General features: G+C 37.2%; 1 protein-coding gene across 1 annotated transcript in view; it reads right to left on the bottom strand.

The window, feature by feature from the left end:
* The window catches only part of LOC126380200 (dynein axonemal heavy chain 5), a 203116-nt gene that overhangs the window by 30659 nt on the left and 156255 nt on the right, over positions 1–16202 (bottom strand). Inside the window, exons 28-29 of the mRNA XM_050029458.1 lie at positions 4540–5015; positions 3739–3950 (exon numbers count right to left, since the gene is read on the bottom strand). Of these exons, the coding sequence (XP_049885415.1) occupies positions 3739–3950; positions 4540–5015 (688 nt within the window). The remainder of the gene's footprint in view (positions 1–3738; positions 3951–4539; positions 5016–16202) is intronic.

Here is a 16202-nt window from a genome sequence, read left to right as displayed (position 1 = left end):
AATGAAGTATATATGCAATAGGCTAGTTTCCAACTAGTCAAATCAGTTACTTTTTACTAAACGTCAAGACACGAAATTCCTATGGAATTTGTATGAAAAAGCACACTATCACGTCATAGAAAACCGTGATAAAATGTCAAACTTATTATTATGTCTTTTTTTATTAAAATTCATTAATAAGTTAAATAGAAAAAATGAAAATGTTTTTCGCTAGTTTTTGATCTGTCTTTATTTAGGTACATGACCAATTCCAAAAATACTACATACATATTTTTTTTAAGTCGGTTAAAATAATGAGTAAAACAAGCAAAGGCAACGGCGGTGCGCGGCGCGGCTCTCTCTTCGGTATTGCTTCCTATTAGCTAAGCAATGAGTGATTCAGGAGTCAATATGGGTCGGACAACCGACTAACGCAAAATATGATCGCTTCTTGCAGTTTATAAAATCGATATCACATTATTATACATAGATTCTGTAATCCTGTGGTACATCGGCTTGCTTTTCAATCCGGGAGCGCCGGTTTAAACCCCAGACTTGCGAAACATACATAACATAACATAAATAGCCTATATACGTCCCACTGTTGGGCACAGGCCTCCTCTCAATCAACCGGAGAGGGTATGGAGCATACTCCACCACGCTGCTCCACTGCGGGTTGGTGGAGGTGTTTTTACGGCTAATAGCCGGGACCTACGGCTTAACGTGCCCTCCGAATCTTACTTTTTCGGACAATCAGGTGATTCAAGCCTGAAAAGTCCTTACCAAACAAAGGACAGTCTCACAAAGTGATTTCGACAATGTCCCCATCGGGAATCGAACCCGGACCTTCAGATTGTGAGCCTAACGCTCTTACCACTAGACCACGGAGACTTGCAAAAATGAGTTATTAATTTACCTTAAGTGCAGTTTTCACTAACACAGTTGGGCTCGACTAGTATAGACCGATACGGCTCGCCACCTATCACATTGGGCTAACTGAAAGCTCTGTGAGGTGTGGGTTCTTAGTATATCTTGCGATGGATGCACCTCTACTACCCCAATCGGGATATAATCGTGAGCTTATTATTTTATTTATTTATTTTATCTTGTTTGGGGAGCTTACAGCTTAATTCACACAATGTTACACTTAGTAGTAAATAAAGGCCAATTACAAGCTACCACAAATAAACGAAAAAGACTTATACAACAAGACAATGGAGCGGCTTATGTGTTATATGATTACTTCGCTGTTAGTTTCCCTAAGAATAAATAAAAAAAATCGTACGCTATTTAATTTTGGAAAGCAGAAGAAAAATCTGGATTTAAGTGCAGTGAGGGACAGAGAGGGAGATATGAATTGCAGTTCTCTGTTTCAGTGACCGGCGCTATCCGTGTTCTATTTTAAGCCACGGGTACCAGGACGATATGAAGTGCATACTCTTTATTTAAGACTTAAAAAAATGATAATGGGCTAGTTTCTAACTAATCAAATCAGTTACCTTTTACCAAACGTCAAAATACGTAATTACTTTCTATGGAATTTGTATGAAAAAAGCACAGTGTGACGTCATAGAAAACGTGATAAAATGTCAGACTTATAATATTTTTCTTGAAAAAAAGAAAAGAAAAAGAAAATGTTTTTCGTTAGTTTTAAATGTATCAGAATTTCAAAATTTATATTTGGCTTAGGGCAGAAACCAATATCCAGCCAAATAAGAAAAATGTTGAAATTATATCGAGGAAAGTATCACATTACCCCTTTATTATTCGTTTGGATCCGTCCGATCACGAGGTCATGATATCATGCATGTGCATGCAGGGGTCGTGTTCGTTCAGGCCAGTCCCTCACCAATCTATTGCCTGGTGGGTGATACAAAATCGTTTCATGCAGAGCTCCGCGGTTCCTTCGCCGTAAAAATCTGCACTTTGTCCTAAGATTGCTAACCCTTTTGTTTTATTTATGTTGTAGATTTGCTCTCACCCGGCACAAAGCTTAAGTCAACAGGACTGAACGCTCAGTTGGGCGCGAACCTGAGCTCAGGGGGTATAATATTAGTTTAATAAATGCCAGTGCCTTTATTATCAAAGTAACTAAGGGTGGTATTAATAAACTAAACTCAGCTGAGATTGCCCTCAAGATCAATCTCAAGTCACTGTTTTTATATAAGAACTGTTAAATTGACATGATCTTGAGGGCAGTCTCAAAGCTGAGGTTAATTTATTAATACTACCCTTAGTTTATAATCAAAATGATGCCGAAGACATCATCTAGTAATAATGATGACAATTCCAAAAAAGCTAGTCGAAATATCATCTAGTGAAGTACACCTAAGACTTACGCCGCGTTCAGAGACGCGCGGGGCGTCAAGCGGCGAGGGGCGCGGAGCGGGAAAAACAAACATATGACGTATACTCTACATAAACAAAACAAAAACCCTCTAAAAAAAAAACTTAATGTCATGTAAGAAATGTACTGTGTTGGAGTTCCATGAATAAATAAATAAATAAATAAATAAACGGAGAAAACGCGCCGCAGCACGCCCCGTGTGACGAGTTCCTGACGCCCGCGTGTCCTTCATTTCAACCTCAACGACCCTGGTGTCAGGGTTACTATTGAGCCGCCAAAGGTCCCTGACATGACTCATGTAACGACTACTTACATCAGTAAGTAGTAACCGGGACCAACGGCTTAACGTGCCTCATCTTATTTTCGGACAATCAGGTGATCAGCCTGTAATGTCCTTACCAAACTAGGGGGATCACAAAGTAATTTTTGTGATGTCCCCACCGGGATTCGAACCCGGGACCTTCGGATTGTGTGTGTGGCCGCGTGTCCGCGAGCGAGGTCTTAGAATTTTTCCGCGGCAATATAATGCAATGCAATCGCGTTGCAAGGCGCCGCCGTGCACTAGGTTTTTCATTGCCCAGTCAGGTACTAGGGCCCCACGAAATCTAGGAGTTGGAGGTATCTGTCCTCGATAGTAACCCGTCTAATAGCCACGCCTCCGATAAGTACGAGAGGTGCACTACGTGTTCTGCATGCGATTTATTTACTCCAGGATAGGATTATTCAGGATACGTTTATTTATAGAATGCGGCAATCAATTAAATCATAATATACTTAAATAAAATACTAGAATCATATAAAAAACAGTTGCCGGAAAATTGGAAAATGTGGAATAATTGAAAAATATTTTTAATGGGATTTTTGTATGAGTCTGGCGACGATAGCTCATTTATTTCGTTTTGTACAGCACAATGTATTTATTCTCCCTTTATGACCCCTTAGGGGTTGAATTTCGGAAAATCCCATTTTAGTGAGCAGAGCACCTACATCTAAAAAACCCCCATGCAAATTTGTAATTTCTGAGATTTCGTGACGAGTGAGTCAGTAAGTCAGTGAGTGCAAGATCTTACTCTTATACATAGCTAGTCTCTCTGAAGGCGTAAAATTCAAAAAGTCTAATTTACCTGAAATAAAAAGATTTACATATGAATCCGTGGGTAAGGTATACACCCCCGCTCCGGGTCTTACTTGGCCCAAAGGTTGTCCGTGGCAATCCAGCGCGGTAACGCTGCTAGTGTCATGGACACTTTTGGGCCAAATTTGACACGGAGTGGGTTCTAGGTTAAGTAATTTTAACTTAGCGTTATTTGACGACTTTTTTGTAATTTATTAAAATTTTAAATTATAATTTTTCACTCGGCTTTCATAAGCATCGGGAATTCGGAACGTAGAATACAAAAAAAAATGTTAACCTGCGCAGGCATTTTGTCAAGGAAGAGCAGCATGTTGAAGGTAGGGTCGTTGAGGAGCGCGACGGCGTTGCGGATGATGGAGTGCAGGGAGCCCTGCGCCGACTGCAGCAGTGACGTCAGCCACGTCTCCACCGACCCCTCCGCCCGCACCGCGCGCTCCAGCTTGATCTCCTCGCCTTCTGACGACACTATCGCTGTCATCTTGTTGTATTCTGTTCAAAAATTAAACATAACATAAGCTCACGATCATTTTGTGATCCCTAATTTGGTTAAGACATCACATGCTGATCACCGATTGTCCGAAAGTAAGATGATCCAAAGTAAGATGGTCAAGCCGTTGGTCCCGGTTACTACTTACTGATGTAAGTAGCCGTTACATGAGCCATGTCAGGTGTCTTTAGCGGCTCAATAATAACCTTGACACCACGGTTGATGGGGTTGGTATTCCACCTCACAACCCACACGACAGAAGAAGAAGCTCATGACTATATCCCAATTGGGGTAGTCAGCGGCACATCCACCGCAAAATGAACTTCCACCCCTTACCTAGCTTTCCGTTAAACTAACCGTGAACCGGTGAGCCGTGTCGCCATTTATAATGGTCGACCCAACTGTGTTGGTGAATACTGCATTTAAGATGAATTAATAACTCATTAAATATAAAAAAATATATAAAGATCACTTCCTGTAAGTCAAAATTCTGCTTTAGTTTTGCTGTATTCAACAATAGTTAAAAAGCTGCGACAAATTCGAAACGTATGTTAAGAAAATACCAAGTATAAGTTAAGCCGGTCAACTTACCTATATCATGAAACTTCACATAGCGAATATTATCAAATATGGACAGTAGATGGTTCTGTATTGTGTGAGAGTCGGAAGCCTGGCCTAGAATCTCCAGCAACGCCGGGTCTGACACGAAGAAGAATCGAGGAAACATGGTCCTTTTCTTCTCCAAGTAGCCGCTGAGACTCTTCTGGCAGAGTTCTAGTTGCTCCTGAAGGTGTGGTAGAAGTTGGCGAAGCAGGTCATCCCCGACGCAGCAGGACACCACACCTGGGGTCTCGTGGGCCCGTTGCATGATCTTCTGCCAAGACTTGTCGATCTTGGAGAACCTCTTGGCTTCTTTCGGCAGTTGCTTGGCGATGTCGCCGCCCACGAACACTGCCTCCAGGTACACCCACATGTTCTGCACCAGCAACCATCGCTCTAGGATTTCGTTCGTGCTCTGAAGGTCGTATAGCCACTGTTGGATCTGTTTCCTGAACGGCGCGTTGTAACTGTAAAAAATAAACATTTGAATTTGTAATAAGTAAATTATCGCTTCATTGTGTATTTAATGTTTAACAGCCTCCGTGGTCTAGTGGTTAGAGCGCTAGGCTCACGATCCGGAGGTCCGGGTTCGATTCCCGATGGGGACATTGTCGAAATCACTTTGTGAGACTGTCCTTTGTTTGGTAAGGACTTTTCAGGCTTGAATCACCTGATTGTCCGAAAAAGTAAAATGATTCCGTGCTTCGGAGGGCACGTTAAGCCGTTGGTCCCGGCTATTAGCCGTAAAAACACCTCCACCAACCCGCATTGGAGCAGCGTGGTGGAGTATGCTCCATACGCCCTCCGGTAGATTGAGGGGAGGCCTGTGCCCAGCAGTGGGCAGATATATAGGCTGTTAATGTTATGTTATGTGTATAGTTTGAAAATTAGGTAAAAAAAGTATTTGAGTGTTGTAGTCAACGGTATAGGTTCACAGTTTCGGCATCTGTGTCTGTAAATTCTGTACGGAACCCTATCGTGGGCGTGTCCGGGGGGTGGGTGTCCACAAAGCTTTATTAACAGCCTCCCAGAACTCACGTTTCCTAACAACGAACAACCCTTGGAAACGGACTACCAAGCAATCATACTCTAAAGAGAGGACCAGTTCCCAGACCGGCGCAGCCAGTATGCACAATGCACAGTTTGAGAGGCGCCCGATACCAATTCTCCTGGGTTACGGCAGCCAGGCGGGCATAAATACGAGGATAGCCCATCTACGTGCGGCGTATATAGTAACATATTATACATTAATTTGTGGCGCTAAAGCACTAGAAAGAAAGAGAAAAAGCTACTTGCTTTTTCAGAAGTTTCAGATGCATCCCGTAACTTTGAGACAGATAATGCAAGCATGACGCAAATGCACAGAATACAGAGACAGAGGCATGTGACATCCAGTTATCGTAACGAGAGAGAGGGAGACAATAGGATACCTAGCTTGCACATGCACCTAGCTGTTCAGCTAGTCGGTATCCTAGCAACGTCCGTCCCTTAGTTACATGCTCCTAGGACATCATAAAAAGGAGGTACAGTAAATTAACGATTTCAGTTTCGCCCGGAGCTTTCGCTAGCCGGTGCCGCATGAAATTAATTACTCGGCCGGACAAATGGGGAGCGCTGAAGGCCCGTTACAAAATTTGAGCAAGGATTTGTAATTTTAACATTAATAAGTAGTATGTGGGTGATGAGGGCCAACCTTGTTGACTTAAGGTTTCAACTTTTCAAGTCATTAATGCAAAATATAGCAATGCAATGTCATCCTATTCGTTTATCGTTAAGGCTCTATTTTTCCCGTAATGGTTCAATAAACGGGATGAAAAAATAAAGGGTGCACAATTTCAGTTGCATGCCCTGGTACGTAGATGCACCGAGTGTATTTCAGTAACACAAACTATATTTAGATTCTGCATCCCAGGATCCCATGTACGCGAGGAGTTCGGCCGTTTTCATTGCCTAGAACCTACGAATTTATTCGTAGCCTAGAATCGTGAACAGCCTTACAGCTAAGTACGACAAATCAAAAGTTATTGTGTAAAGAAATATTATACATCTCGTAAAAATCAATACCTATTTTTTCTTCGATAAAACAAGAGATAAAGTTTATGAATTTGGTACTATAAAATACCCACTGCAAAATGTAATAAGCGGCTAACTAATTCCTCACAAGTTTATGTTTCGTTTATTATTTCAAGGTTTAGTCGGAAGAATAAAAAGTATAATATGTAAGTATGTTGAGTTGTTAATCAATTTTAGTCCCATACAGTGTTCAAAACTGTTATAGTTTTAATTTAATTTTAAGTTTAGTTTAACTAAAACTGGTTCAAACCGTTTTTACTTTTTTTCTGCAATTTTTACCATAGTGTATGTTTCTTTTTGTAACCTTCGAGTCATTATCTATATCCAAGGCGTGGGGCCTGGTTACTTGTAGCACAGGCGTAAAGCCTTTAATAAGAATCAGCTCCCACAAAAAAAATAAGTTTTAAGCTAAGACAGCATGAAGTTGTATATTTTTATGGTGAGAGTAATAAACATTTTTATTTTTTTATAAAACGATTAAACAGGTATAACTTTTTTCATTAAAATGTGGTTTTCTGTGTGGGTGTATTTCATATTTTCTGAATAAATATTATTAATATGTATACACCTCTGTAGCGTATCGGAATGCCTCGTTCCCTTTCCCTTTGGTGATATAAGTGACGCTGAGTTAATATTTCAGTCTCATCATATTCCTGAGTATCTAAGTTTATAAAAAATGTTGTACTTATTGTTAAATTAATGTAAAACTAGAAACTGGATTGTTTAGATAAATTTGAACGTTTTTAATTAACGTTATTTTTGATACACCCACACATTTTTTTTAATATAGGTACTTAAAATCTGTTCTCTAAAAAATATGAATCTCTAAATTAAAAAGCTATTTTAACCTAAATACATTTCTGCTGTAAGTATTTTGTTCTTAGTTGACTTCTGAAGTAATAATTCTACTTTTAATTATTTCTTATACAAAAATCATTCATCATCATCAGCCTATTAACGTCCCAACTGCGGGACAAGGGCCTTCCCTATGGATGGATAGGGAGATCGGGCCTTAAACCATCACGCGGGCCCAGTGCGGATTGATGGTTATTAACGACTGCTAATGCAGCCGGGATCAACGGCTTAACGTGCCTTCCGGAGCACGGAAGAGCTCGAGATGAAATTTTTTTTTTGTGGTCACCCATCCCATGACCGGCCTTTGCGAAAGTTGCTTAACTTCAACAATCGCAGACCGAGCGCGTTAACCGCTGAGCCACCGAGCTCCTCTAAATAATGATTTATACGTATATAATAATGATTTTTGTGAGGAGCTCGGTGGCGCAGCGGTAAACACGCTCGGTCTGCGATTGTTGAAGTTAAGCGACTTTCGCAAAGGCCGGTCATAGGATGAGTGAGCACAGAAAAAAAAAGTTTTCATCTCGAGCTCCTCCGTGCTTCGGAAGGCACGTTAAGTCGTCGGTCCCGGCTGCATTAGCAGTCGTTAATAACCACCAATCCGCACTGGGCCCGCGTGGTGGTTTAAGGCCCGATCTCCTTATCCATCCATAGGGAAGGCCCGTGCCCCAGCAGTGGGGACGTTAAAGGGCTGGTGATGATGATATATATTATCATTATTTATACAAATATTTTTGGGAGTTTATAGATATTTCTCTTACTGGTGGTTCTATAGCTGGATGTACTGCGGGGTCGTTTCGTTAGTCTAATAAAAGTGACTAAGTATATAGTTATCTCATGTCATTCACGTAGATCTTTCCGCACATGTCACACTAACGTGCAATAATAACTCAGTCACCCGAGTATTGATCCAAAGTGTTGTTCGACTCAAAAAATACCAGGAAGGCATAAACTCAAGTCAACATATTATACAAGGTTATTGATTCCTGCGTCATGCACCTTTCTTTTCACTACTCGATATGAGGCATGCTGCAACAGAAAATACAGTTTTTACCAATTTAGCAATCGCTTCACAATGCACAAATAGATAAAATAAATGATATCAAATTCATGTGATAACGTTGTGTGGTTTAATGACGAAGTTCCTTTGACCACCTTCCGTTTCCACCTTCAGAACCTGGACATCGTGTAGCACCAGACCGTTTGCCAACTCGATAAGATAGTTACTTACTTACATGGTTTTACCAAGAGTGAAAATCATGTATTTCTACTCTGACTCCTAAACGTAAAAATATGTACTTCTGACTACCCCAATTGGGATGTAGTCGTGAGGTTTTCAGAAAAAAAATGACTTTACTTTCAAGTTGGGTCCTTGAAACAAATAAAAACTTTAACAACAATATATTGAAACCGTACACAATTTTAGAATAATTCACAAAAAACCAACCCAAAAATGATATAGATGGATGTCACATATCAATGTGGATTAAAAACTAGAAACTAAATGTAGGCGGTAGCACTGTTGAGTATTCCTAAATTTTGTTAGTTCTCCAGACTGTCCAGCTAAAGTTCGTGGATAAGTTTCATAAATATGAAGCAACGTGGAGTGCATCCCCCATATCTGAAGGATGAGTTACAAAAAGGAAAACCAGCCAAGTGGAAAAAGGCAGTTTTGACTGAAAATAACTTTATCTAAGTTTTTTTCTTTCCAATCTTTAAGGAATAAATGTGTAAAAATGTAACCAAAACAATTTGTTTGTTTACTCTTTTTTTTGACGTGACTTATTATAGATTTGCCGCAGACGGCATTAACTACTTGGCTGGACAAATGGGGAGCGTTAATGGCTCTCACCCGGTACAAAATTTAAGACAACAGGCCTGAGGATGCCCAGTTGGGCGTTTGTTTACTCAAACAGTATGGAAACGTCATTTTAAAATTCAAAAATTCAAAATTCTATAACATTTATTTTTCAAAATTGCCTTCAAAGTTAGCGCTTTTTGAACGTCAAAAAAATTAAATTACATATTATGTAACTAGCTGTAAAACTACTACCACATCGGAATCTGTAACGCAAAACGCGGTAAGAACCCGTTATTATGTCTTTTAAATACTTATGGATATGTCAATTTATTTGTTTTGAAGCCAACTTCATTGGGGTCGCAGTAGGGCACAGTTGCCGCACAATCGCCGCATTAGTACCAGGCTTTCATAGACGCGAGCGGTTAGGTGCGACGTTTTACAGCTTTTACTAGCTAGTTGAGCCTTTACCGCCAATTTCCTTGCAAGTAGGTACGTTTCTCGGAAAAGCCACCATTGATATTATATTATTATAATATTTTATTTATTCAAATAATATTAGGTAATTGACATTCATTTGCGTAAGGCATTTAATTATTTGCATTACTTAGATGATATCCGAAAACCAACGAATAGAAATGTAAGTCGCAAAATGCAAAAGTCATCTATAAAATACTTATTAACCTATCAGGCCAATGACAATAGAAATATTGATCATCGTCTCCCTAAAGTTGTCCCGTTTTTCACAGGGTCCGCTTACCTAACCTCAAGATTTAACAGGTCAAACGTTTTTATAAAAGCGACTGCCTGGCTGACCTTTCAACCCGCGAAGACACGCTCTTTCCATTATAAACCCACTTATGACGACAAGTTCCTACTTTATTCGGATAAAAAACCTACACTTCAAATCAAAATTTAAATACCACTCAAGTTTTGTTTTGTAAGGATTATCAGTACAATGAGATATTATATTACATACCAGCATTAAGAATAAAACATAAATGTCGTTTTACAGCGGATATATTAAGTATTTTTATTCCTAATTTAAAAATAAATAAATAAAAATTGGGTTTTTAATATAATATTTGGTCAGCAACACACACCATGTTAAACGTTTGTATAAAACTGCACTGAAACAAAGTAATAGGTGCACAACTGTATTCTTATCTTCTCAACGTTATGCGATCCTGGTATTTGCACGTCGTCAGACGGTTTGGAATTCGATCAATAATATCAACAAGTGCGTGTTGAACTTTGCGAATACTCATATTTTCTGAATAAATTAATAGAAAAACTGTGTAAAGGGTTTCATAAAAATATTTCTTTATAAAATGCCCTTGAAATGCTATAATTATTTACGCATCTTACGCGAATCGAGCCATTATTACTGATTCAAATGTTTGCGTGATATTAGTTGTTATAATTTTATGCGTGATTTGTGACTTAAACCTACATTACTTCTACCATATGATGTTAGGCACCCGTGTAAGATGCAGATTAGGTATTTTATCACGCGTGCCAAGAGTTATTACCAAAATTAATCGTAAGTTAAGTTTGTACAGCTTGTACAACATTTAAGGTTATATATGTGGCCAAATAATTTAAAATTATAATAAATATTTGTCGTAGTATTATCAGGGATACTCTGTTAAATATTTCTGATCGTCATTTCGCACATTGACTGTGATTTTTAAGCCTTTTGGACAAAATAAACAATTAAGTGTAACTTGTTTAACTAAACTAGCTGCATGACTACACGTGGCTTGGACTTTAGAGCGCAAGCGCTGTTGAAGTTTTATATTGCAAAGGTAGATGTCACAATATTGATGAATCTCTTCGCATGTGATGCACTCTTGGTAGTCAACAGCTTCGGATAACGTTTCGTTGTCGAAATCATTGATTTTGCCTTGCATGGCTGTATTATAAATTTACGAGGAGATATAGGTAAGAAATAATTAAAAAACCTGAAACAATGTTAAAAACTTAGTATGATTTTTATAATATATCGTCTCAGTTTTATCTTCGTTCGCATTGAGAGGGTCCTATAAAGTAATTATTCTATATTAGGTATACTTATGTTTGTTTCAGTAGTTCTACTCACATTCTTATCTATCGAGGATTAAAATTGCCTATTTCTCCCATCAAGTGTCGCTACAGTTAAATGTTCTTGAATTTTGATAGTTCCTCGTACTATTTGAGTAAACAAACAAATTGTTTTGGTTATAATTTTACACTATAACCCTTTGCGCAGCGTTTAAGTGCAAAAACATAATGTTATATTTATTCCCTAAAAATCGGAAAGAAGAAAACTTAGAAAATCTTATGGCTTTTATATCTGGCTGATTTTCTTTTATGTAACTCATTCTTTAGATATTGGGGATACACTCCAATTAGCTCCACATTTTATAGTAATTTAACACGAATTTTATCTGGACTGTATGGAGAACTGTCAATATTTAGGAACACTCAACTGTGAATTCAAATTTGAGCTTCTAGTTTTTATCTTGAGCTTGTAATAGGCCTTTACTTGTTATTATAACAACTTGTCTGTCGAAATGTAGTCTTAGGGTGGTATTAATAAACAAATCTCAGCTGAGACTGCCCTTAAGATCATGCACAAGTCTCTGTTTTTATATGAGAACTGTCATATTAACATGATCTTGAGGGCAGTTTCGAAGCTGAGATTAGTTTATTAATACCACCCTAACCCATCTCGACCAGACACAAAGTAAAATATAATGTATGTGTGTGTGTGTATTTCGACAGATAAATCCGCTAACAAAATACATATCACCCCCAATTAATTCATTAAAGGTCAAAGTGACGAATGTAGTATATATTTTGCATGCACTCACACTAAGAAATTCAACATATTGCATCCCCTCCCGCGTTATGCACTCCTGGTACTCGGGTCGACCTCCGACGCAGTTAAACACGTGTTGTCCTCCCGACCCTGAGCCCGACATCTCCGCAACAATTGATAAAATTCAATGAAAAGCAATTTAATTATCAAAAACTATAGACAAAAAACAATTAGCGGAGAAACGATGTTTCACCTGTCATAGAGTTTGTTGTCCAATTCCCAACATTTACTGAGAAATATAATGATTTTATATTAAACAACTTTTAACATAAAATGTGTTTTTAACGATTTTGAATGATTCATGACTGAAACATTATAAATGAAGCTGTAAATTTCTACTATGTAGCTTCTTTGGCTATATAAAACCACTTGTTTGATGCGACCAATCCTACTTTTAAGAATAATCAAGTTTAATCTGATATAAAAGTAAGAATTGAGGTTATGTTTTCTCTAAAATTGCACGGTTTGTGTTTTTCATGACAGAATATCAATGGTTTTTTTATTTGATTAAACATTGATGAGCATATAAATGTGTAGCACTACAATATTTACAAACGAACAAAGAAAGTAAGTACATAAAACTGTTTATCGTAATTTTCATACAATACATGCCGGGATCCCACTCACTCGACACGCTAGGTCGTTACTGCGCATGTGTGGTATTTGACGTCAATAATTTAATTCGAATACATCGTCGTGATGTATAATTTATACACTAGTAAAATTTTTAGATTGTTTATAGTTGATAATAAAATACTACACGTTTCACGCAAAGTTAGGGTGGAAAATATCGATTCAAGAGTTTGTTTTTTTTGTTCAATTCTATTGTGACTATTTAATGGTGTGTATATCCGAATCTAATGGCGCGAGTTGTTTGTATGTTTGTGTAACAAAACATAAAAATCAATCGCGTCACTACAACTGACGCCAACTGCAGAATCTCAATCTGTTTTAAAATATTAGTGAGTGGAATCCGAGCCTTAATTACGGGAAATTGTTTGTTAAAAACCCTATTGTGAGTTTAAGTGCGTAGAAATGTCGGTCCGAGACGAACCTGATTCCACAATCGATAGAAAACTCTATTTGTTACGACGTCTGCAAGACATTCGGCTTTTAGATTATGGCAGAATATTGGATTACGCGTGTGATATTGCTGATTGGGTTCTGCAGCTTCAGGCGTTGGGAGTGGAGATTCGCGACGAGTGTATAGTTGAGATCATGAGGGCCGGGTTACCAGCGCCGTTGCAGCGAATAATAAGGATCATGGAAGTCATGGAAAGTGCACGCCGCCGCCGCCCTGCGCAGCGTGTCGGCGCTATGGCGGGCTAGACCTTCTGGAGGTTTCTATAAACAGACCACCTGAACAGAATCCAGAAAAAAAGGGAAGCAGATTGAGCAGAATCGAATTAAATTTTCATGAAGATAGAAATCGATTTAATTCTTCAACTATTAAAATGGGGGTTTGTGTTTGGACTTCAACTTTAAAATTATTAATTTCTACACTCAAAGAGCTTAAAATGTGATGTCTTAACTATAACAATAATTTATTTATAATATTTATATATTCCTGTAAAAAAGTGTTTTCCGGAAATAAAATGTATCTATTCACATTATAAATTAATTATAATCTTATCGTATTGGTAAACTGTATTTTTTCAAGCTGATGATGTAACAATTTTATAAAGACGCTTAAAATTAAACCAAAGGCGAAAGTTTCTCAATTTTGGGTGATTTTGAAACCTTATTCGCCGATTATGTAATAAGGATTTTTCGTGATATTATATCAGAAGGTAATTTAGGAAACAATATGAAGTGTATCTTTACTACCCACTCATATACTCTTCATTATGTTTGATAGTTTACCTTTTAATTTTGAAATTGTAATTTTTTATTTTTTAGTGTTTTTCATGTTCAAAGTCTTATTTTTCTTTTGTTTCTTTTTTCATTCATTGTTTATTTTTGTTATATTATTTTTTATATTGTTTTTTCTCGCCATACAGCGCATTGGGTTACACTGTAATGTTGTATGTACCTTTATAAATAAATAAATAAATTATTTGTCTTAGATATGTTGGGGTACTACAAATTGTCGACCTCTCTGGATGGCATCCTGGCCCCTAACACGTCCTGGCTGGTTGCCTTGTGACAAACCACGTTCAAAATTTTCATACTCTTCGAATTTTCCGTTTGCCATCACTTCCATAACCACCTCCCATATTTCAATAACATAGTCATCCGAGTTAAATTCTTTATTTCTTAATTCTTCATATTCTTTATCAAGTGCATAATCTACATTCTTCAGTGATGCTCCTTTAATCATATCTCAAGATATTTAGGGTGGTATTAATAAATAATTTCAACTTCGAGACTGCCCTCAAGATCATGTGAATGTCTTGAAGACAATCTCAGTTGAGATTAGTTTATTAATACCACCCTTAATTGTTAAAGTGTTCTGATGCGAGTTTTCTTAGGAGCTTGATCGGATGAATCTCCAAGTGCCAAATCAGCGGCGGTTAGGGCCTCGTGCTTGTGATTTTGGGGTCCCTACTGGTAGGAAAAATATGTCAAAGCATGTTCCTTTCGCGCAAGCGTTGACTATGAATAAAGTTTCGATAGCTAGCAACAAACACCAGTTCTTTTTCCCTATGAGTAAAGTCGTTAGTTCAGGTTACATTTATTTTTTTACCATATGTTAGATAGTTGTTAAATGACCTGACCTTTGTTTATCGTTCTGAATAGTTATTTTGATTGTATTACATTTAATAGTTTATATTGTCTACTTTTCAATAATGATGTGTTATTTAAAAAATAATAAAAGTAGGTAATTATCTCTTTAAGTGAAAATGTTATCGACTTGGGTTCATATCCTGTAATGATATCATTTATTTTTAACTTTAACATATAAATTAACTTAATTACTAAAAAAAATATTCCATCTTCAAGGTGGAATTACCAACTTTATCGACCTTGACTCCTACGTTCTCCTATGTTATGTTTATGTTTCGTCATGTTATGTGAGAACTATGTCCTATGTCAAACTCAAAGATATCGTTATTCAGTAGGTAACATGCTTACACTGTTTAAAACTATAGCAGCTTTACAAAATTCTTCTTGTACTAGTTTGTAACACCTCTTATGTTAATATATACATGTCAATTGTGACATTATCATTGTAATGAATTAGGAGGCTGCCTAATATTATTTCCCAGGCTGCCATTTCTTTCTATTTATAAATAATAGATAGATAGATAAAATACTTTATTGACCACAATGGACATTAAGGAAAACAGATACAGAAAGGCACAATAGGCGACCTTATTGCTCATGCAGCAATGTCTTCCAGGCAATCTTTGGGCATAGGAAAATTGAATCATAATATTGAATCATTTGCTGGTAATCTTATTGTAGAAACACATTTCCCTTTCAAAGACTTGTTTTACTTATGTAAGTGTATACTAAATATATAATAAATGTCAGTCAACTGGAGCGTTGCAACTGCAAAAGTGTTTTATTTACTTTCTCTTAATTGTAATGCTGAGTACCCTGGATTTAAAAGAAGTTATTCACTTTTGGCAAAACTACAGCAGTCAATTAATACAAGTTTAAGCCAAGTTCACCCCGCTAATGTTGGTATAATTTATGCTAAATTTTTATACTAACATTTTTGCAATATTCGAAACGAAGTTAATTGCTTATTGGCGCCCAAACAGGGGCTCCATTTTGTAAGGTGGGGTTAGGTTAGGTTAACCTAAAATATGACTAGATCATCTTTATTCAATAAGTAGTTGAGTACACGAAATAATTGTTTTTTTTTAAACTTGACGTTAATTATAATTTTACCAACAATAACTTTACATAGACGTTGTTATAGATTCCTGTGAGCATATCTCGTTTATAACGTCCTAAATAATCGTGTTTACTTAGAAATACCTAAAATTATTTTTTTTTAATTTATTTCAACAAGGATTATAATATATTATTATAATTGATATTTGACTTAGGCAAAGTCTATTTGCATTACTATTGTTTAATAACCAATACTCGCCACATCACTGACGCTTGCGC

This window comes from Pectinophora gossypiella, chromosome Z, assembly GCF_024362695.1.
Source record: "Pectinophora gossypiella chromosome Z, ilPecGoss1.1, whole genome shotgun sequence".
NCBI lineage: Eukaryota > Metazoa > Arthropoda > Insecta > Lepidoptera > Gelechiidae > Pectinophora > Pectinophora gossypiella.
This window is presented reverse-complemented; position numbering and strand designations above follow the sequence as displayed.